Source organism: Polypterus senegalus, chromosome 6, assembly GCF_016835505.1.
Source record: "Polypterus senegalus isolate Bchr_013 chromosome 6, ASM1683550v1, whole genome shotgun sequence".
NCBI classification, from domain to species: Eukaryota; Metazoa; Chordata; class Cladistia; order Polypteriformes; family Polypteridae; genus Polypterus; species Polypterus senegalus.
In genome coordinates this window covers 102,864,340-102,887,345 of record NC_053159.1, presented here as the reverse complement: position 1 = coordinate 102,887,345, position 23,006 = coordinate 102,864,340, and the positions used below count along the sequence as shown (strand labels likewise).

The window sequence follows — 23,006 nt, the reverse complement described above, 5'->3', positions numbered from 1 at the left end:
AAGTATACAGTATAATACATGCTCTGATTGGGTAGCTGCTAAGCCAACCGCCAATAGAATCCCTTGTATGAAATCAACTGGGCAATCAAACTGAGGAAGCATGTAACCTAAATTAAAAGACCCATGGTCCGCAGAAAGCGGCGAACCAGCAAAAAATCTGTGATATATATTTAGATGTGCTTACATTTAAAATCCGCGATAGAGTGAAGCCGCGAAAGTCGAAGCACGATATAGCAAGGGATTACTGTATACAAATGTGCATACTACAGGTTTTACCTTCAAAAAAATATATAAAGCCTAAAATTTCTACATTTTTAGAAATATTTTTAAAAATGATGCAGTTACATATGAATCCAGATCAAAATAAGCAGACAAAAAGTTTTCATATACTGTAACTGATGGTTAAAAAAAGGAAAATTAGTCAAAGTGAAGATTGAATGTCATTATGATTTATATGATCATTATTGTAAATGTTCTGTTCTAGTTTTGATAATTTTTAAGCATAGTTCTGCTTCTAACTTCAATCTGTTCCTTTGTTTACTTTAAAGAAAGTATAGAGGTTGCCAAACATTGGCAACTTTGTCCAAAACAGTAGCTTTCCACTATATTACTAATAATAAAATGAAATGTTAAATATTTGTTTTATCATTAAAATTTCTCTTCATTATATATTAGTCTGTTAGTTTCTTAAACTATTCTAAAAGTGGTGGCAAAAAAAAAAAAAAGTAAACTAAACATTAGCTGACCAAACCTGAAAGAGAGGACATGGACATGTGAGATTCTCATTTTCACAGAAATCCATTGGTCTCAGTGTGAATTATGTTATTGACAGGGAGCTGTTCTCTGAGAGGCAATGTGAGCTTTGAAGGGCTTCATTTTGGAAAGATAAGAGAAATGTTTCAGAGCAGAATCCCTGTGAAACAGGTTGAACAAGTGATTCATGTTCAGCTGCAGTGTATCCTTTTAAGTCTCACTTTTTACCTTTTTTTGTCTACCGTGCTGCTACTCTTTTGTGTGACTACATTTATGTACGATTTACTTTCATGTAACAACTGAAGAACATTTTCATTTACTTTTGTATTTATTTAAAAACTAAGCAATTTAATGACAATTTTTAATTTTGAAATTGATATTTTAAATAATGTCAGCACTGCCCAGCCTGTAACCCCTAGTTGACGTAGATGAGAAAGGGTGTCGAGCAACAAATGCATTAAATCTAATTAAGGAAAACAAAACTCATTATATCTTTGAAAATTAATCACATGCATTAATGCATTAACTTTGACAGCCCTACGTTTATGTACTGTATAGTCACCGGTACAGGTGCAAGTCCCACATTTCGCTTTCAGGGTTATGGGACATGTCTTCAAAATATTAAAACTACAAAAGTTTGCCTCTTCTGTAGTGGCTTTGCAGCTTGTCCATCTCACATTAGATGTCTTTACCACTCACATAGATTCTTTCCTACTCTCCTGGGAATCTTCTGGCACAGCCCCAATCTGATCTAGAGTTGCAGTGCTTTGCTGCTCTCCCATAATGTGCTGCAGCTTCCGCTGGATCATTACCTCATGCATTTTTTTGCTTGCCTTGTTTACCTAAGTAACAGTCTTTTAAATTTATCGTGCATTTCCCTTCATTAACTCTTTCCCTGTTGTATGCAATGTTCTACTTGTATGTGATGTTAACTATTAATTACATTTTTGTTAATTTAATTCTGCTGCACTTAGAAAAACAAAAAAACTAATACAGAATTCCCTGGACTAGTACATGTTTCATCCTAATAGTCCATCAATTTTATTTTATTTTATTTTTTTACATTTTAGTCATGTCAATGCATGGTTGATGCACTGCACAAAAACAATTAATTAAAAAAATATATTGTAAATATATATAGTCATAATGTTTATCATGTCTTTTTAATCCTTGTAATCAGGTTTCTGTTACTTTATTTTCAATTAAAGTTAATTTTAATCATATTTAAAGTAACAGGTTTTCACAGAAAACTATTCTTTCATGGAATCTGTTGAAAATATTTTATTTCTGTAGTTGAATTTTCAGTTACTGATTTAATTGAGATGATTAAAATGAAATTGACAGCAAACTGTTTTCTAAACCTTGCTCTTTGATTGATTGTCATAGAGTTGGCAAATAATTGAGTAAACAAGTTGGCTTTGGTCTGGAGGATACTGATGTGAACTAAATCATATTGTAAGTTATTTCTGATCCATTATGTTTTTCTAGTGTATTGTATAATAACTAATGTCAATGTAAGAACCTATTTAAAGCTTAAACATTAAACATAAACTATAGTGGTCAGGTCCTATAAGCTAAATAAATAAATTGTATATCAACAAAGCAAGGCAGGCAGCTTGCTGGCTATATCATCTTGCAAACTTTATATCTATAATGAAACTGAAAAAGCAGATTAATGGAACATTATGTCATCCTAGATTAGTGGTTCTCAATCTGTGGGGCTGGCCCCCCTAGGGGGGCGCAAAATAAGAAAAAGGGTAGCGCGAAGATTTGAAAAAAAAAAGGAAACAAGAATCAAAAATATGAAAAATAAATCTATTGAAACCAAGACAAATTAACTTAAACTACATTCTGATACTAGAAAAATAAATATAGAGTTAGATAAATGTCGATAAAGTTAAGTAGGTATAATAAAATATGCATCTATAATATATCATTAATTAAAACAGAACAAATTGGTATTAGTGGGCTCTTTTCAAAAAAACTTTAGGGGGGTGCGATTTAAAACTGTTATGAAAACTCGGGCCGCAATACTTAAAGGTTGAGAAACGCTGTCCTAGATAATAATAAATTACTTGTATCGAGCCTTCACAATGAAGCAAATCATGAACTTTGAGAGCTTTCAAATTTGTTTTTTTTCCCCACTGACCACAAACATTTAAATGGAAGGGGTGCCAAACTAGGAGTTCATTGATGGGTAAAATAGGAGTTGGAGATATTAACTACAGGACAATAGGGGTTTCAGGCCTACAACAGATACCTCAAACCAATGCTAGCAGCCGGTGGTAAGCCAAAAGGCCTGGAACTGTACGGTGAACCTTGAGGACCCTTAGGTCACCAGTGCATTTAGATCTCTCATGTTTTTTGCAAAGGGAGATGATCAATGCTTAAGGTCTATAAAGGCTTAATGGAAATAAGATTTTCACTGCATTGCGATTGCTGACTTTCCTAGTTTTATGTTCACCTAAACTGGTTTAATATATTTTATTACCCATGTTCTGACTTACTAATTGCAGATGACAATTGCTGGAGAGACCAAAAGTAAGTATACAAAAAGTAAATTAAAACATTTCAGAAGGTTTTTCCATATTCAGTGATGTTCTTCTAAATTGTATTGATTTTGTTTATTTCCATTTATTTTCCTAAACTTGTTAACTAAAGAATTTTAAAATTGAAAAACATTAACTTGTACTAAACATATTTTTCTCTTAACCTGTCATTCAGGTTTTCACTTCATTGCTTTGCTCTACTTTTTACTATCTTTAACTTATTGGCTCTTCAAATTTAAACTGGTCTGGTTTAATGTTTGGTGTTGGAAGAGTGGGTTCAATAGGATTGTCTTGGTTAGGGTACTTTTATGTCACAAGTTTACAAAATCCATTCATTTATCTAGACAATAGTCTGATGGCTTTTGTTCAAGTTAATTTCCCCTCTGAGCCACTTAGTAAGAAGAGCTTCTCTGCTAATGAGCAGCAAGCCTTGAGCAGTGTAGGTATTTTTCAGACATTTAACCTAAGATGGTTTAGCTGGCATGGCAACTACTAGCTGAGACATCTGGAACATATTATGCTACAGATTCAAATTCAAAAGGATTTAAACCTAATAAGAGCACTACTCACACACCACATCACGATTTGCTTGTGAAACAGTGATTTACTTTGCTACAGTGATGAAAATATATTTTGCCTGAATCAGAGAAAGAACAGCAAAATAAACATTAGTAGTCATCTCTGATAGTTGTAAGCTTTTGCAAAAATTATCTTTAAATATATTATGACTGCAATGTATATTTTTGGTTTATTAACCATTATAGAGATATACAGATTTTTTTTATTGAAGGAAACATAGAAACAGTGCTACAGTTTGTAACAGTTTTGTACAATATAAAATAGGTTGACTTTTTTACTGTTTTACTTTTTTACTGCTAAAACAGTACATTTAAAGAACTATGTCTTATATATCACATTTAAAATGTTAAAGTAATTTATCGATTATTGAAGCTGGAATTTCAGTTCTGACAAATACAGTGTTGTCTCTAAATTTTAAAGCAAGTTTATATCATTTTGCAGTAGCAGTGTTGAGGAGCTAACAAATATTGCATTCTGTTAAAAAAAAAAAAAAGTCAAGTGGTTCAGAAATGTCTATTTTTAAAAATGTGATTGTAGCGTGAGCAAATTTTTAGTAAATGTAATTAAGGTGATTGCTAAACATTGTTTCTGGATTTGACTGGATTTACTTTATTGTCATTCAAACCATACAAAAAGGAGTACCAGCTGAACGAAATTGCGTTTCTTCCGGTTCAGTGTATGAGCACCAAAATTGAGACAAGTGCACGTTATACAACAGAATGATTGTTGTAGGTCCCAGTAGGTCATCATGTTTGTTGTTGGCAGTTGAGCAGTCTGATGGCCTGTAGGAAGAACCTCCTACTGAGTCTGGCAGTTTTGCACCTCATACTGCGGTAGCGCTTTTAAGAGGGCAAAGTTTGAACAGTCCATTCTCTGACTATCCTAGTATCTCTCTCCTAAAGCAGCATGACAAGTACAGATCATGTATAGACTGTAGGGTGGTTCCAATAATTTCTTCTTCCATCTTCACCTCTGGAGGGACTTCTGATCAGAAACAGTGCAGCTGCCATACCATATTATGAGGCTGCTGATCAAGAAGCTCTTTATAGCATTTCTGTAGAATCTTGTGAGGACAGGAAGGGGGGAGGTTTACCTTCCTCGTTCATTGCAGGAAGTGTAAGTGCCGCTGTGCTTTTTTGACAAGGAAGGTGGTGTTTTGTCAGGTCATCCATGATGTGCACCCCCAGGAACTTGGACAGGTTCTTGTTATCACACCAGACAAGAAGTTGATTCATTTAGGCTCTGTAGGCTGAGTCATTATAATTTGTACAATTAGAAAAATTAGATTGAGAAGTTAATTAGATTGAAAGGTGAATTCTGTACCTGTATCAGAATGTACAGTACTTTATGATTATTATTTAAATCAGTTGAAATAGATATTACATTTAGGCAAGTTGTTGTTATAATCTTTTACAATACTTACTGTATGATGCTTCTGTTACAACATTACATTTAATCAAAGACCTTCTTTTCTTTCTGGATTTTTATAAATGTCAATAAACCTGAGTGTATCTTCATGTAATGGGAATATGTCTGTTACCACCTGGATTAGAACCATATATTTTATTATAGTCAGATATTTTAGTACTTTATTTTTTCCCTCTTTCTCTCTGTTTTATGCCTCTTCACTATTAATGTGCAGAGCAATAGAGAAGTACCTGTAGTGTTTTAGAGTTAAAAATAGGGATAGTTTCTGACTTTGTTCCCCCTGTCCAGTGAAGAAAAATGAACTGTCATTGAGCCTTGGAGCATGACGTTCATTTCAGAAAAAGACTATTGATCTTAAAGCTAAATTTTCAATGCATGTGAAAGTAAGAATTGTTGTGATACTAAAATTTCAAACTTTGATAAGATACTAAAAAAATATTGAAATTCAATACAATTTTCAAAACCCAATGCAGTATATAATGTAACTAAATATATTTTTTACATAAATTGCAATTTGGTATACATTAAAATCATAACATTGATTGAAACAAATAACAGAAATTTTAGTCACTAAATGTAAATAATTAAAGTAGTGTAATCTTTTGAAATGGTATGATAGTTCTGTAAACAATAAAAATCTATTTTTTACATTGATGAAAACAAATACTGTAGTACAGTGAAACATTACAAATGTCAGTTGTATTAGTATTGCAATCTTTTGAAAACAGTTTGTAAATATATTAAAACAAATATATTAAATAAACATTCAAGTAAAGAGAACATTAATGTGGTCTTTTGTCAGCAGTTGTTCAGAAAGGCCACACGCAAACTACTAATACACTTAAAAGGTTTACATAAATACAGACAGTACACATTGCATTTTTGTATAACAAATCAGCAATGTCATTGTAACTTCAGTACATTTTGGAAGATAGACTAGCATATCAACATACACTTTCTTGAGGCTTTTACATGCTTTTGTTGTACTACAGATGAGTCCTGATTTACTAAATACACACTCTAAAGCACAGCTGGAAGTATATGAATACATAGAGGAGTAGGGCCACATTTTAGGCAGATGAGCACTGAAACATTACGACAACTCCAATATATTCTAAATATGATAAAATATAAATTTTAAATTGCAAAAAATAAATGTTGTGCTGCTTCAGCAGGGTTTGCTGCAACGCTTTAAAAGTGGGTGTAGTACTAAGAGGGTGTTGTCTCTGAATGAACAGCAAAGAATAAAAGTGACCCATACGTAAAAATAATTAGAGACCTCTTTCATGATAGATTTAAACATTTTACTGGAATACAAAAATACATTTTAACCTATAGAAAAAGTCAATGTCACATCCTTACTTTAAACGCAACAGTTTACCGTTTTATGCTTACTAATGTTTCTATATTTTAGAAATAAGATACCTCTTGATATTTTTTGTATTGCAGTTCTTGCATACAGGGTTGCATGTATCTTGGAGTTTCCCATCCCTGTTTGCTCCAGCTGCCCTGTTTGTCAGTTAACACTAGAATTACCAGAGCCTACAAAAAAACTTGTAGATCCGTCCCACCTTAAATCGCTTCTTAAATCCATTCACACCTCTCTGCCAGCGTCTTGTCATCTAAAATGTGCTGATAAAGACAGGCAGCAAGCAGCCAGCTATTTCACCCCCCAACCACAAACTTAGAACGTGCACGAACTACTCCCAGCTCATGCTTTGATTGATTATCTGGGTGTGAAGTGGAGTTTGAGTGGAAATAATAGATTGTTATTTGGAACACACATTTCACCGAGGCAGTTGTAGTAACTGTGTGTCAATGTGGCATGCTAAGGTGGCTTTTTTTTTTCTGCAGTTATATTTTTGAATAAAAACGCACTTGTTCTGTTATATTTGTACCTTTTGTGAAAGTGTTTCTTTGATATTTGGACTTCAGGCTTCATACATTATATAGTTTATGCCTACATTTTGTCATTTACTACTAAAATATGAAAAAAGTTTCTGTTTTAAAAATGTGTTTACACAGAATACTGTAGAAATGGAATACACGTGAAATGCGTGTGTTCCAAATAACAATCTATTATTTACACTCAAATTCCACTTCACACCCAGATAATCGATCAAGGCATGGGCTGGGAGAAGTTCGTGCACGTTCTAAGTTTGTGGGGGGATGGAATAGTCGGCTGCTTGCAGCTTGTCTTTCTCAGCAAATTTTAGATGACAAAAGACGCTGGTGGAGAGGTGTGAACGGATTTAAGAAGCAATTTAAGGTGGTACGGATCTACGAGTTTTTTCTGGTAATTCTAGTGTTAAGTGTATTATTGAAGGCTGTGACACTTTTCTAACTTAATTAACATCTTAATTAATACTTGTGTGTTGATGGAAACGGGGCTTCCCATTGGCATGCCTTCTTTCTGTCAATAGTATTTTCTATTAAAGCTTAAATGGGTTTTCTGGCAAGGTGATATTAGATGCATTATGTCCGTAGAATTCCGGGCAGATTACATCACACAGTTTCATTTTGTAATAATCTTGTAAGTTTAAATGGTTTCCTCCAGGTGGTGTTAATTTTATTCAGGGTAGTTTTTATTGGTTTACTTTATGAGCTATTTGCTAATACAGTCATGGCCGAAATTATCGGCACCCCTGGAATTTTCCCAGAACATGCACCATTTATCCCAGAAAATTGTTGCAGTTAAAAATGTTTTGGCATACACATGTTTATTGTTTATTTCCTTTATGTGCATTGGAACAACACAAAAAAACAGAGAAAAAAAGCCAAATCTGACATCATTTCACACAACTCAAAAACAGGGCTGGACAAAATTTATTGACACCCTCAAATTAATATTTGGTTGCATGCCCTTTGGAAAAAATAACTGAAATCAAGCGCTTCCTGTAACCATCAACAAGCTTGTTACACCTCTCAACTGGAATTTCCGACCACTCTTCTTTTGCAAACTGATCAAGGTCTCTCAGATTTGAGGGGTGCCTTCTCCCAACAGCAATTTTGAGATCTCTCCATAAGTGTTCAATCGGATTTAGATCCGGACTCATTGCTGGCCATTTTAGAACTCTCCAGCGCTTTGTCTTCAACCATTTCTGGGTGCTTTTAAGGGTATGTTTGGGGTCATTGTCCTGCTGGAACACCCATGACCTCTGACACAGACCCAGCTTTCTGACACTGGGCCCTAAATTGCACCCCAATATCTTTTGGTAGTCTTCAGATTTCATGATGCCTTGCACACAGTCAAGGCATCCAGTGCCAGAGGCAGCAAAACATCCCCAAAACCTTAGAACCTCCACCATGTTTGACTGTAGGTACTGTGTTCTTTTCTTCGTAGGCCTCATTCCATTTTCTGTAAACCTTAGAATGATGAGCTTTACCAAAAAGCTCTACCTTGGTCTCATCTGTCCACAAGAAGTTCGCCCAGAAGGATATTGGCTTCCTTGAGTACATTTTGGCAAACTCCAGTCTGGCTTTTATGTTTCTGTGTCAGCAATGGGGTCCTCATGGCTCTCCTGCCATAGCGTTTCATTTCATTCAGATGTTGACGGATAGTTCGAGCTGACACTGTTGCACCCTGAGTCTGCAGAACAATTTGAACATGTTTTGAAGTTGATTGGGGCTGTTTATCCACCATTCGGACCATCCTTCGTTGCAGTCTTTTATCAGTTTTTCTCTTCCGCCCACGTCCAGGGAGATTAGCTACAGTGCCATGTGTTGGGAACTTCTTGATTATGTTGCGCACAGTGGACAAAGGAACATGAAGATCTCTGGAGATGGACATGTAGCCTTGAGATTGTTGATGTTTTTCCACAATTTTTGTTCTCAAGTCCTCAGACAATTCTCTGCTCTTCTTTCTGTTCTCCATGCTTAGTGTGGCACACTCAGACACAGAACAGAAAGGTTGAGTCAACTTTTCTCCATTTTAACTGGCTTCAGGTGTGATTGCTATATTGCCAGCACCTGTTTCTTGCCATAGGCGAGTTTAAATGAGCATCATATGCTTGAAATAAAACGATTTACCCATAATTTTGAAAAGGTGCCAATAATTTTGTCTGGCCCATTTTTGGAGTTCTGTATGACATGATGTCAGATTTGGCTTTTTATCTCTGTTTTTTGTGTTTTTTCAATGTACATAAAGGAAATAAACATGTGAATACCAAAACATTCGTAATTGCAACAATTTTCTGGGAGAAATAGTGCATTTTCTGGGAAAATTCCAGGGGTGCGGATAATTTCGGCCATGATTGTAGGTAATGGTGTCATAGAGCATATCCTCTATTGTGGTGACATACTGCTCTTTATCCACTACAACTGTCACACCTTCTTTGTTGGCTGGTGTAGTAACAAAGCTGTTGTCATTCCACAGAGATCCTAAAACTCTCTGTTCTTTTTTTTAAAAATACCGCTGGCCATGGCACACCTTATTTCCTGTGCATTGTTTGCCAGTGTCTTTTTTGGTTTGCAAAGATGTGTTCCAGGGAGCATAGAAATTTCATATTGGAAGCGTCTTTGTGATTAAAGTTCAAACCTCTGGCAAGAACATTTTGTTTTCTGGTAGAAACATGTCTTCTGGAGAAGTTACATAATCCAGATTGTGGTTCATTAGTATGCATATTCTCAGTAAATTTATTCAATTTTTTGTTGAGTGTATCATGCTTGAATTTACAGCTTTTTAAAGATGTGCAGTATCTTGGATGCGTTTGGCACATTCTTGTGTAACAGTCTGTCCACATCTTGCGAAAAGACCTAGATCATTGAATCATTGTTTCAAATTGGTACTTGATTAGTTTATGGTGTGTTTCAGTAATGAGTTCATATAGAGTGCATCTAATGAAATGCTGAATGATGAATGCCATCTTCAGAGTGTTGGTTGGTTTTTTAAATCGCAGGCATCTTGGAGTTACATAGTGTCTGGTGCAACTATGCTGGAACAAAAATTTTTCATGGCTGTGAGCTTCTCGGATAGCTTAAATTTCCTATCGTCTAATGCATTGGAGGGCTGCTTGCCCAAATGTCATACGAATGGAAGCAAAGGTCTGTGATGCAGTTTGCATTTTAGTAGGTAGAAATTCGCAAAGGGAGAAAATGAGTCACATATCATAAAATAGTTTTTTTATTCCTAACCTTTCAACAACCTACCAGGTTCCATAAGAGGAAAATGATTAGACATACAGGAATCAAAGGCAATATATAGCAATATATACCCCTCCTTATAACCCCCCGCTATACTGACTACTTTTCCATGTGGGGACCATTACTACCATTCCTTCCTGTGGGGATGAAATTTTTTAAACTCTGGAATAATGGTGTTTTCCAGTGATCAGCAAGAAAGGTCAAGGAAGGCTGACGGGTTGTTTATGTACTGTATGTATGTATGTGTTTATGAATATATACTTTACAGTGAGATGGTGTTGGCTTCTCAGTACACTTAAAATGGCATCTTGTTAATGTATTTTTTATGAGCATGTATTGTCTATCTCATATTTATTTTTCATGGTAGATTTTTTGGGGGTTTTTGTGGGGTTTCAGACCACCGCTTAGCAATCGGCACATTTTATTATAGCATGGGTAGAATTTATAAAAGGAGTACATTTGAATCAAGTTTCTATAATTGCATTGAGATGCAATAATATTTCACTGTGAGCATCAATGGTTATCTGTGCTACACTCTACTGCTGGTGTCATCAAAAACTGAAGCCTAATATTGGAAAAGAGGTACAAAAACTTTTTCCAAAGTGAATTTGGGATGTTCAACTTCAATAAATTTCAAAAATAAATATATTTGTACTATTGTACACAATAAAAAGTGAAGTCATTCATGGTTTGTCAATCTCTATTTTCAGAGCAGCAGTATTTATTTTAAAGGTGCCTCATTCTTATTGGTCAATCTTGTCTGTTTCATTGATTTCATCAGAAGTTGAACATCATTATTTGAAAGGAGTGTTGTGAGTCATTGTGCATGACTGGAGTAGCAAATGATTTCCTTTTTTAGTTCTCATTTTTTGAAAAGTTGCTCAAGTCCACTTATTGCCTCCTTGTGCTACAGCAAATGATAGAATCACAGATTGTGAAACATTTTATGTTGCATTCTGCAAGGATGCAGCCACCTCCAAAATTTTATTTTTGCTCACCTACTTTATTCTTCTGAAGCATTTTTTTCATTACTTGTGTTTCTCTTAGTCTTAAGAACAAGCATAGTATGGGCAATGGTGCATTCTCTATGCCTGCTCCTGTATTGTGTAATGCTCTTAGTCAAAGCTCTGTGAGGTTAAATCATAGGCTGTCTTTAAAAATAGACTTACAATACTGTATATAATATACGTGTAAACTTGTTGATTTTTTTTCTGTTTGAACTCTTATCTTTTTTTATGTATTTATTTATGTCTTGCATGTACTCTGGAGTTCTAAAATCCAAGAGTATAATTGAATTGTAGGTTATAAATAAAGGTAATAATACTGTAAACCATTTTAAGCTTAACAGGATATTTATTTTCCCATTGATTATAAATATTGTCACAGGTTTCCCTTTAATATTTCAGAGTCGATAGTTTGTAAAAGAGAAAAATAACTTTATAAGGGGCAAACATGTAAGTTTTGAGGTTATTCCATTAATATATTCTCTGCTTTTGGAAAGATGTTGTAGGAAAATAAAGTGACATGAATAAGCAGTTACCTTCAAACCAGACCAATAGTAGCCAACTCCTAAAGAATGTATGACAGAAAAAAGTTGAGAACTCCAAATCTCTTGCTTATTTTAGCATATGTAATTTTGAGATTAGCAGGTAGCAGCAACCCCCCCAAAAATGAAGGATATATTTTAATGTAATGCGTTTTTGCGGGGCATTGTAAGCTTACAGCATGTCTGTCAGTTTCAGTTTTGTTGCTACTGTTTCATAGTGGTTAGGCTCTCATACATTATTCTTAATTTTTTAGGTACATTATGATCAGAAATATGGAATTACAAATGGAAAAACATTAAAGACATTTTGTATAAATCATTAAGCACTCTTCATTCTTGTATGTGGGTCTTTTTATGAATTGGGCACCACATATAATCATTGTTTCAATGCCAATCCTTCCTTTTTCTGACTTTGCTTGGTGAGAAAGTGATACCTTCTCAGCATTGTAGAATACAGTGCAGAAAATAATCATGGGTAAGGAAGAATTTAAGACATAGCAGACTCAGGCTTAAAACCACACTTGCTCATATTAAGCTAATTCAAAGTCACACACAATCTAATATGCACTCTTTTAAGTTGTTTGAGCAGTTTTCTTCGGTTCTGAGAACTGAATGTATTCATTACTAGACTAGCTATTTTCTTATAGCCATTGTAATTTACCACAGTGAAACCAGATATGACAAATTTGTAAAATTTCAACCAATCATATTATTTTGTTTTATTTGTATTACTAGTGTTAGAGCTGATTTATTCACAGTGTTTAATCTTGTTCATTTCAATGCTCAAGTATGTAGATACCATTACTAACTTTACCTATTTGTCACAAAATATGTTACGTATGTTAACAGATTTTCATGTAATGGAATTTACCCTTAAATGAAAATGTTGTTGTATCATTTTACTGTTACTTACAATTTTGTAGCAGATGCATGTTTTTATGTTTATATATTTTTCTCTTTCCTTAACTTCCTTCAAATCTCAGCTATGTTGTAACAGAGTTGATGCAAAGTGACCTTCATAAGATTATTGTGTCACCACAACCACTTAGTTCAGACCATGTGAAAGTTTTCTTATATCAAATACTAAGAGGTAAGTGCAACTATTTTATTAAACTAAAATTAGTTCAACCTTTGTACACTATTTACTTCTTACACCTCCTGGTCAGAATATAGTAATCTGTCTTAATTTACCCCATAGTTAATTTATTCCAAGTGCAGTTTATAGGTACACCCTCTGTTTCTAGCTAAGGTACTATAAAAAGTGGTACCATCATAACAGAGTTGGGCATGAGCCCAATTATCTGTTAGGTTACCTTTAGATGTTTTAAAGTAAGTTAGTTATTCTCACTACTTTGAGAGTGGAGATGTGCTGCATATTGATTACCATATGAAAGTCAGAATTTCACTGTACTTTGTACACATGAAACTAATGACCCTGTAACCCTGTAGTTAAAGGGTGTCTCCGAAGACTTTCACTCATTCAAGTTGTGTTTATATCTTTTTAGTCTCAAGTCAAAAGCAACTGGACTTATACTGTGCATTCCTGGAGACATTCAGATCAGTAATGATCTTCAGGAGTATGTATCAAGTCATGTTGCTTTAGATTTCCTGCTAATAGATGTAGTTAAAGTAATGAGACTTTTTTCTCTACTTTTACATCATGTAATATCATGAAAACCTGCTTTTTTATCTTTTTCTCTCCCAGATCACATTGTTAGCTAAATGCTATGCATTGAAATAAATGTTAATATGTTTATGCTGGAATTGAAAGTGCATTATCAGCATTTTAGCTTTGCCAACTTAATCCAGTGCAAACAAATGGAATAAATCAGAAATTTCATACTTTATATTGCTCAACATTTTGTCAGCTTTATTTGTTTAAGCATATCTCTTTCCTACCAAAATAGGTTGTAAAGCGTATACATTTTTCTGTTCAATTAAGTATTATGTTGATATCTCCAGGAGGTGTTAACATTTTAGATGCCTTTTCTAATGAAATCATTTGCAATTTTAAGTGTACAGCATTATGCTCAAAGCTTTTCCTACTGTGGAAATACATCAGTCTCAGGCTATGCTGTTAAAACCTCCTGCTGTTTTACTGCCCAGATGATAAAATGTATAATTTCCCAAGCATACATTAAACATATAGTACTATATACAGAAACAACAAAAAAAACAGAACCTTTTTGGTATATACAAATATTTTTACAAAGCTCTGGATTTATTGTGAACTTGTGGCATATGTGAAATGGTGCACTGTGACATATCCAACTGGGCGTTTTGGTAAATTATGCCCCATGTAGACATTGATATTGTGGAAATTGCAGCTTACATCTTAGAATGTCTATAGTATGTCATATTGTCATTGATTGTCCTTGTAGCCTCCATGTGCAAATCTCTTGGTCATTATACCCAAAAGTAAAAAAGGCTTTATATGAATGAGTTGATACTAGTCAGTAAGGCAGGTGGTAAATGTTGTAATGGACTTCTTTGTCTAAAGGTGAATATTTGTTGGTCTATTGTGCTATTTGGAAATCATTGGAGGATACCACACCTCTGATATTGATTTACAGCATTCCTGGAGAAAAACATTTCTGTCAAAATCAGAATTCCAATGAGCCTGATAAAATGGCTCCCCTTCCTGCACATTCTGCAATATAATTTGACACATGCTGTGTTTTAGCAGCTCTAATAAGAGCACATTCATTCCAGATTTAAATTATATGACTGATAGATTGTCCTTATACTAACAGTAAATGTTTCCATAATTTTGTAGCTAAAAACTCAACTCCTTTTGCACTTTTACTCAAAGTTGAAATTTTTAGCAGAGCTAAAGTTATATTAATCAATTCCAGTATAGTTCAATAGTTAACATCCAGCAGAGTTTACATTTAATATTACTGTGCCACACCAAGTATTATACAGTTTACATGTAGATGGACATTTGCTTGTAAATGAATTATGCTCTATCAGTTGAATACAGTATGTGTAGTTTTTTGGTATTTTTTAATAGCTTAAAATGGCTTAATATTAGCATTAGCGGAATATTAGCTACTGTATATCACATTGAATTTGTCAATAAATATTGGCTGTAAAAGAACAGCGGCCAACTAGAAATGTTTTCATAATTAAACATTGCCAGATTGAAAAATTGCAGTCTTCACTTGATAGATCAACAAAAGAGACCGAGAGAGATAGCATTGAGATGGTATTTGTTATGCACATGTATAAATAACAGTGGTCTTATGGTTCAATAATGTCTCCAAGTGATTCATTAGATTGCTTCTTCAGGCCACTTGCAAACAAACCTTTTTGACTATAACACCAAGTTGTCCATAGGTTTGTTTCTTTCTTTTTGTATCAGGGATACATAAACTGATATTCTTTAGGTAATATCATTATGGTTAAGATCAAATATAAAAATTATTGCTCATTATGTACGGTAAGTTAACTTGAAGAGAGCTCAGTGACTTTTGCTTTGGGGGCATATTGGCATGAGTTTCAGCAATAAAGATAAAATCTGAGAATAAATCTGCTGCTGTTGGTTTTTTTTTTTCCTCTTTCCTCAGTAGAAACAGTAGCTAAGCTGATGATGGCATGGAAGCCTGATCATAATCTAGAAATGACTGTTAGCTAAAGTACAGACTCTTTGACTGTAATGTCAGAGAATCAATTCACCATTATATAAATACCAAAAGATATAATTTCTAAAAGATCTGTGTCTGATACACTTCTGGATGCTTGTATAATCAATATAAAAGTTTAGTAATTTTGTTCTGGTAACTCTTGGTTGTGTATCACATTAAGGTAATTTATATAGGTCATTCCTTTCTTCTGGCATTACATCATTTCCATTTCTCTTAGCATTTGGTGATACAATATTGTTCTATACACATGGAGAATTAAGTACTGTATATTATGAAACAAGAAATATGTAATCTCTCAGCATTTATGTGTATGATTATATTGGTGCCAAACATATTAAGAAAACACAACCAAGAGATTATTTAAGTGCTTACCTGATTTATTCATATAGTACTATAAAGCAAAAATGCTATTTAGTTAGAATGTGTATATTAATATACTGGTATATTGCTGTTTGTTACACTGACTAATTCAAGAATTTTAGAAAATGTGTTTATTTTGCAATTACAACTGATGTGTTTGTCAGCTGTCTGGAAATTCAAAGTACTCTGAAATAAGGAAGTTGCTTAAAGTCCAAGCCGAGATGTTAATTGTTTAGCCCTGAAACTCTAGGATGAGTCTGTGTCCTGTTCAATTTACAGTAGCTTTATATTATTAATTTAAAATATTTTCCACCAGCAACAGTGAACAGGCATTTTTGAATTTGTCATTGCTAAGTGCATTCAATCAGTAACATATTAGCAACATTAATTTCCCCCAAAACTTGTGTTAAGTGAAACCGTATTTATATGCAATCTGACCCCCAATCCCACCTGGCACACACATCCTTATCATAACGGAATGTCAGAAGGAGCAGCACGCATCCTGTCCAAATCGGGCATCTGAATAGCACAAAAACCTGTGAACAACCTGCGCACCATCCTTTTTAATGTCAAAAACAAGAAATCGGCAGCAGAGGCACAAAATGCAGTTTATAGCATTCCATGCCGTTCTTGCCCAGCATTTTTTTAATGAGCATACTTGTGTTAAATCTCCACAAATGGCATCCTCAATTGTTCATCACTATCAACGACTTTATAATTATACTCTAAAGAAGTGTTTCTCAACTGGTGTGCAATGAGAGCTAGCCAGGGGTTTCATATAGGAGCGCCTGTATGAGTGGACAAAGGGACAAAGCAGCTGAGAAGTGCATCCACAGTGCTTACTAAGTGCTGTGTCTGTGAACACCAACCTTCAAGCTTTTTTTTTTTTCTTCTTCTTCTTGCAGGCGCCTGTGATAATCCCTCCCTGTCAGACAATTTAGCAAGTGTGTAGATTTGTTTTTGTGGTTGGTAGAATCGTGATGTGCCTTGGGATCTTTTTTTGCTCTACCTACACCTTTGCACCTGGCACTCTTTATATATATATTGTGAACGGTACCCGGGCACAGACAGGCGGACATGTTGTTTTGTCACCACCACACGTTTATTCACAAATTATTTACAATTATTGGTCACCAAGACCCCAGTCCATCGGTCACAAAGACCTAGTCACGTGCACAAAACCCCCAAATACCCAATGTCCTGGCCACAATGCCTTTCTTCGGGCCGCCTCCACTCTCCTTAGCTTCGCCCTACCTCCACCCGACTCCAGCCCTGAATGACGGGAGACGGCCCCTTTTATGGAGGACCCGGATGAGCCCCAGGTGCTCCCGGCAATCTTCTGGCCACGCCCAGCGTGGCGGAAGTGTCGGCTGTCCTCCCGCTGCTCCCGGGCACCGCCCAGTCTTCCCCAGCACTTCCTGGTGTGGCAGGAGTGCTGGGGAAACAAATCCCAAGGCATTGGGGCGCCTCCGGGCGGTGGCCACGGGCCCCTACAGGGAAGAGCTTCCAAGCCCTTGACCCGTGGCTCCCAAAGCAACCCGAAGGCTTAACCCCACGTGGTCCAGGCCGGGCTCTGACCCTCTTCCGTCCCTCCTGGCGCCCCGCCGGGTCATAGCCCCTGGCATCCCTGACAGTGCCCCACAGCCAGCGAAGACCACTCGTGGGTAAGAGCGACCCGTCCCGCGAGGGCAGCAGAGCCCCGAAACGGGTCCCACTCGAGGATAGCCGGGTCCGGCCCCGCACTCCTAGCAGGGACAGGGGCGGAGACACAATCGCGCACCAACCCATGGTGCATCCCTGTGCCTCGCACAGGTTGTGCTCCCCTTTACCGCACCCCGGGCCTCCTCGGTAGGCACCCCTCCGGGACCTCCACGCCTTTGTTCTGAGCCACTCGTTCCCCCGTTGGCTCCTTCAGCTGCGAGCGCACCTGCGCACCGACAGAGAGATCCTTCTGCAGACGGCCCGACATCAGAGGGCTGTTCCGCCACGAAGGGTCCTTCAACTCGCCCGGGTCCGCCCCTACAAAGAGAACACAGGGGCAGAACCGCTGCCAAAGCACCCAGCTCGTGCCACGCACGGGCAGCGCCCCTCCAACCGCACCCCGCACTTGCCTGATCGGCACCCTCTCCGCGCTTCCGTGTCCCTCTCGACGATGGAGTCGCCGGCACCGCCCGCTCTCTCCGCCCGCCTCAGGGATTCCCTCTGCTCTCCCAGAGGGCAGCCAGCCACACGCTGCACCCAGCAACGCGCCTCACCTTATCGGAGGAATCGCACCCAGCCTCTTAATCCTCCCTTTACTTTGGACGCCTTGACGATATGCGGCTCCGTATTACTCAACACGCAGCCCCTTTCCCGCCTGGCGTCCGTAATATATCGGAGGAATCGCACCCAGCCTCTTATTCCTCCCTTCACTCTGGGACGCCATGACGGTTTGAGACTCCTTATGGAATAAAGGCGCTCTGTCCCGTCTGCGTCCCTATAGTGCGGAGCAAGACCGCAGCCGACTCGGGGCGGAGGGCGCTAGGACCCGGGGCACTTAGCAGCCCGTGTCCCTTCAGCGCCCCCTCGACTCCCCTCGCCACAAGATGCAGTCCGCGGCGCCGCACTCTCCGGTCGGAGGGCTGCTTACTCTGAACTGCTCATTGTCTTCACAGCCTTTTTCAGCAGACCCTCCCATATGCTTTACGGAGTCGGCTGTACTCACCGCCTCCGCTGTACCTCTCCGCTGGAGATTCCAGCGCCGCGCCGTCCGTCGTCGATAGAACGTTCTCAGCGCCGCGCCTTCCTCTCCAGTACCAGCACCTCAGCCCGGAGGGCACATAGCACCTGTAACACACGCTGCCCGGCGGGCTGAAGGGACGCTCCAGCTCCGCCAAAGCAGCCGGCAAAGACAGGAAGTTAACCGACGCTGAGCCTACCTGACTGTCGGCCTCCGACGCCGCCACTTCCTGTGGGCCTTCTCCTCCGCCCAATCGGGTCTCCCCTGCACGTGATGGACATTCCTGGTCCCGCCTCTCTACAGTCATCGGCGGGCACGCAAGACACACCGCCCAATCGCGTGCCTGTCAGGGGAGGGACTTCCGTCGCGCCATCTTGACTCCCTTTCTGCGGCGCCGTGCTTGCCGGCAGCCTTGCTGTTGCCAGCGCCTCTCGAGCTGCAGCGTCTCCTCCTTCGCAGCCCTCGCGGCTGCCGCTGTGCTGCCGGAGCCCCGCAAACCAGCATGCCCGCCACTGACGCGGATCCTGGAGGTCCCTGCCTGGAAAACAAAATACACGCCCGGCCCCCAAGGGCCGGCTGCCGATAGGCAGGGAACTCACCTCCCAGGTCCCGTCAAACCGAGGAAACGCCCTCGGCGTGGCCTCTCCGACGCCATGCCGCCCCGGCGCCTCCAGCAACGGCGCGCCGCTGGAGACCGCTGCACTCTTCCAATGCACGCCGCCCGCCCGCTTCAGGGAATAACGGCCCTCCTGCGGACCCCTGGCGGTCCGTGGGGTTCTTTACCCAGCGGGGCTGTGTGCACGCAGCCCCGCGGTATGCGTGGTGGGGTCCCCTGCTGCACGGGCCGCCCACAACAAAATTTTTATGAACAGGTCTCCGCTTTGAAACAGGCGGAGCATCCTGCCGACACGCCAGATGTGAACGGTACCCGGGCACAGACAGGCGGACATGTTGTTTTGTCACCACCACACGCTTATTCACAAATTATTTACAATTATTGGTCACCAAGACCCCAGTCCATCGGTCACAAAGACCTAGTCACGTGCACAAAACCCCAAATACCCAATGTCCTGGCCACAATGCCTTTCTTGGGCCGCCTCCACTCTCCTTAGCTTCGTCCTACCTCCACCCGACTCCAGCCCTGAATGACGGAGACGGCCCTTTATGGAGGACCCGGATGAGCCCCAGGTGCTCCGGCAATCTTCTGCCACGCCCCAGCGTGGCGGAAGTGTCGGCTGTCCTCCCGCTGCTCCCCGGCACCGCCCAGTCTTCCCCAGCACTTCCTGGTGTGGCAGGAGTGCTGGGAAACAAATCCCAAGGCATTGGGCGCCTCCTGGCGGTGGCCACGGGCCCCTACAGGGAAGAGCTTCCAAGCCCTTGACCCGTGGCTCCCAAAGCAACCCGAAGGCTTAACCCCACGTGGTCCAGGCGGGCTCTGACCCTCTTCCGTCCCTCCTGGCCCCGCCGGGTCATAGCCCCTGGCATCCTGACAATATGACAATATATATATATATATATATATATATATATATATATATATATATATATATATATATATATATATATATATATATATATATATATATATATATATATATATATATATATATATATATATATATAAAACCTCCATAGCTGTTATCTAGATTAAACACTGACACTGTATATTACTTGGGTTGGAATGTTGTGTTCTTTGAATACATAAACCAAGATACTACAGACTGGAATAAAGGGTAGGATTAATCATATTTTTGTAGAATTTTGTCATCATATTAGGGCAGTAAGCACGCACTGTAAGCTACCTGACAGACTGGCAGTTAAATACAGTGGTACTAGAGACTTATCTTGGTTTTAATGCCACTCAAAGAAAACATATTTTGCACATATGTGATATAACATTGATTCAAACTTCTTACTGAAACATGACATAAAGAAAGAGAGAGAGTAATTTTCATCTTCACAACTTTTTTCTTTAATATTGCTCCAGGACTACCATAAACCCCCTTCCTCCCACTCTTCTGCACCTATGTCGGTGGGTATACTGTAAATCAAGGAAGTGAATGCCATTACCATGTACTGACCTGTGTAATTTGAAACTTTTAAATAAAAGGTAGTACATAAATATGGTATTAGATGTGTATGTAATTCTTTAGATTCACACTTTACGAAGCAATAATACAAAAAAGTTATTAAAAAAAAAACGTTTATTTTGGGACGCTGGAAGGTTTGAACCCGCAACCTTTTAATAGGAGTCAGCAGTTCTTACCGCTGTACTGCCAAATTCTTTTTCTTCAGTTATAGTCTTGAATAAAAGCGCACTTGTTCTGTTATATTTGTACCTTTTGTGAAAGTGCTTATTTCATATTTGGACTTCAGTCTTCACACATTATACACTTCATGTCAAAATTTTCTCGTTAGTACTAAAACATAAAAGAGGTTTGTCTTTCAGGTATGTGTTGAGCATTTCTTGCATTTCCTGTCATCCTACACTTACATAGATCTTTGTAGACATGGAACACGCATAAAATGCATGTGTTCCAAATAACAATATATTTTTTAGCCTATACAGCTCTAGGTACTACCTCACTCCCTGATAAACAAGGCTTGAGCTGGGAGAGGTTTTTGCCATTTCTGCGACGGTGGGAGGATGGGATAGCAGGCTGCTTGTGCTTATCGACACATTTACAAAACAAAAGATGCTGACAGAGAGGTGTGAACGGATTTAAGGTGGGCCAGGTTTATGAGTTTTTTCTTAAGTTTTGGTAATTCTAGTGTTAAGGCATCAGTGCTAAGCAATGTGTAGATATGGAAAAATTAAGGAGGACAACTGGAATTCTTTAAAAATTATGGTGTCTTCAAAGAAAAACATATACTTTTTAAGTTATACCTTAGAAAGTGCAACACTTTAATTATGGCAGGTGGGCCGTATTCAATCAATCTTTAAATCCTTGATGCATCACATTTGGATCAGACATTTTTGAGTTTTCATTCAAAATGTTATTTGCATCTCAGATGAGCATTTGTGATTTGAGAATGTTATGCAAACAATATGCAATGATCTTTCTGGTAGGATTTATTTTTAATTAAAAGTTGACTTTACTGAATTTACTGTGTTATGTTTGTACACAGTGTGCAGGTTATTACTATGAATAAACCTACCATACTGTAATTCAGTGCTGAATGTGCAAGGTACATACAGCAGGAACCTTAATGGTTACCAAATGTGAAAATATACTATAGTTATTATAGTTATTTTCACTGCTAAACCTGGTTGTGAGCTTTCAGATTATTTTGTATTTTGTTTTTTTTATATTTCTTTCCCATTTTCAGCCTTTGAGCAGGGTATAGGTATTGGAAAAAGGGTAAAATTAATGTTGTAAAAACCACTTTTTCATGTTTGTTCATTCTGAGTGCTTTAGCTCATGAGCCTAAATGTTGGTGATATTTCTTGGCTCACTCACTGCCTGGAGTTAATGATGACTAGCTGCCATTCCTTATGTGTACAGTTTTTTTTTTTAATAACCCAGCATTAAAAGCAGCAAGCTAAGTCCAATTCTCCTGTACCCAGTGCAACAGTTTTTAAGTATATACAGTAGTATTCTTCATGACTACTGTAGGTTTATAAATACTGTATTGTAATACCCAATATTGTCTTTCAGTCAATAGCTATTTTAATTTCCACAAAAAATAAATATATTTATAACAGTATAATGGTCATTGTTCTCCTTTTTCAAATGTAGTATGTATGTGAAAATTAAAAATGAGTAAATAACATTACTTTTCTATTTTTGTAGGTCTGAAATACCTTCATTCTGCAGGCATTTTACATAGAGATATTAAACCAGGAAACCTCCTTGTTAATAGTAACTGTGTTCTTAAGGTAAATCTCCAAAATCTATTAATTATGACTTTTGAGAATTGCAAAATGTGAATTTACCAATGTCAATAGTTGCCAGTTGGGCTTTAAAGAGGACTTGACAGTATTTCATAAGTGATTCTTTTCCATTACAATTAATAAATGCATACATAAATAAAATTAAACTTGTCCTGTATTTAGAAATGGATTTCACCTTCATGGCAATGGTAAAACAGTTTCTAACTCTTAGTAAGCGGATAGGAGATTAATAGTTGTGTCGGTAGACTTTTCTTGTGAGGTTAATTCCTACATTTTCTTATACAAGTAGTTGTCTGCTGTCTGTATACAATATTATACTTCATGTTTTGAAGGTTCTAATTAAAATTGACTCTAGAGGTTGATTTTGGGATATGAATGCTATCTTAAG

The 23,006-nt window shown here is 38.0% G+C and overlaps 1 protein-coding gene across 1 annotated transcript in view; it reads left to right on the top strand.

The window, feature by feature from the left end:
• The window catches only part of nlk2 (nemo-like kinase, type 2), a 144,219-nt gene that overhangs the window by 97,892 nt on the left and 23,321 nt on the right, over positions 1-23,006 (top strand). The window contains exons 4-5 of the mRNA XM_039756650.1: positions 12,981-13,087; positions 22,518-22,603. Coding sequence (XP_039612584.1) covers positions 12,981-13,087; positions 22,518-22,603 — 193 coding nt within the window. The remainder of the gene's footprint in view (positions 1-12,980; positions 13,088-22,517; positions 22,604-23,006) is intronic.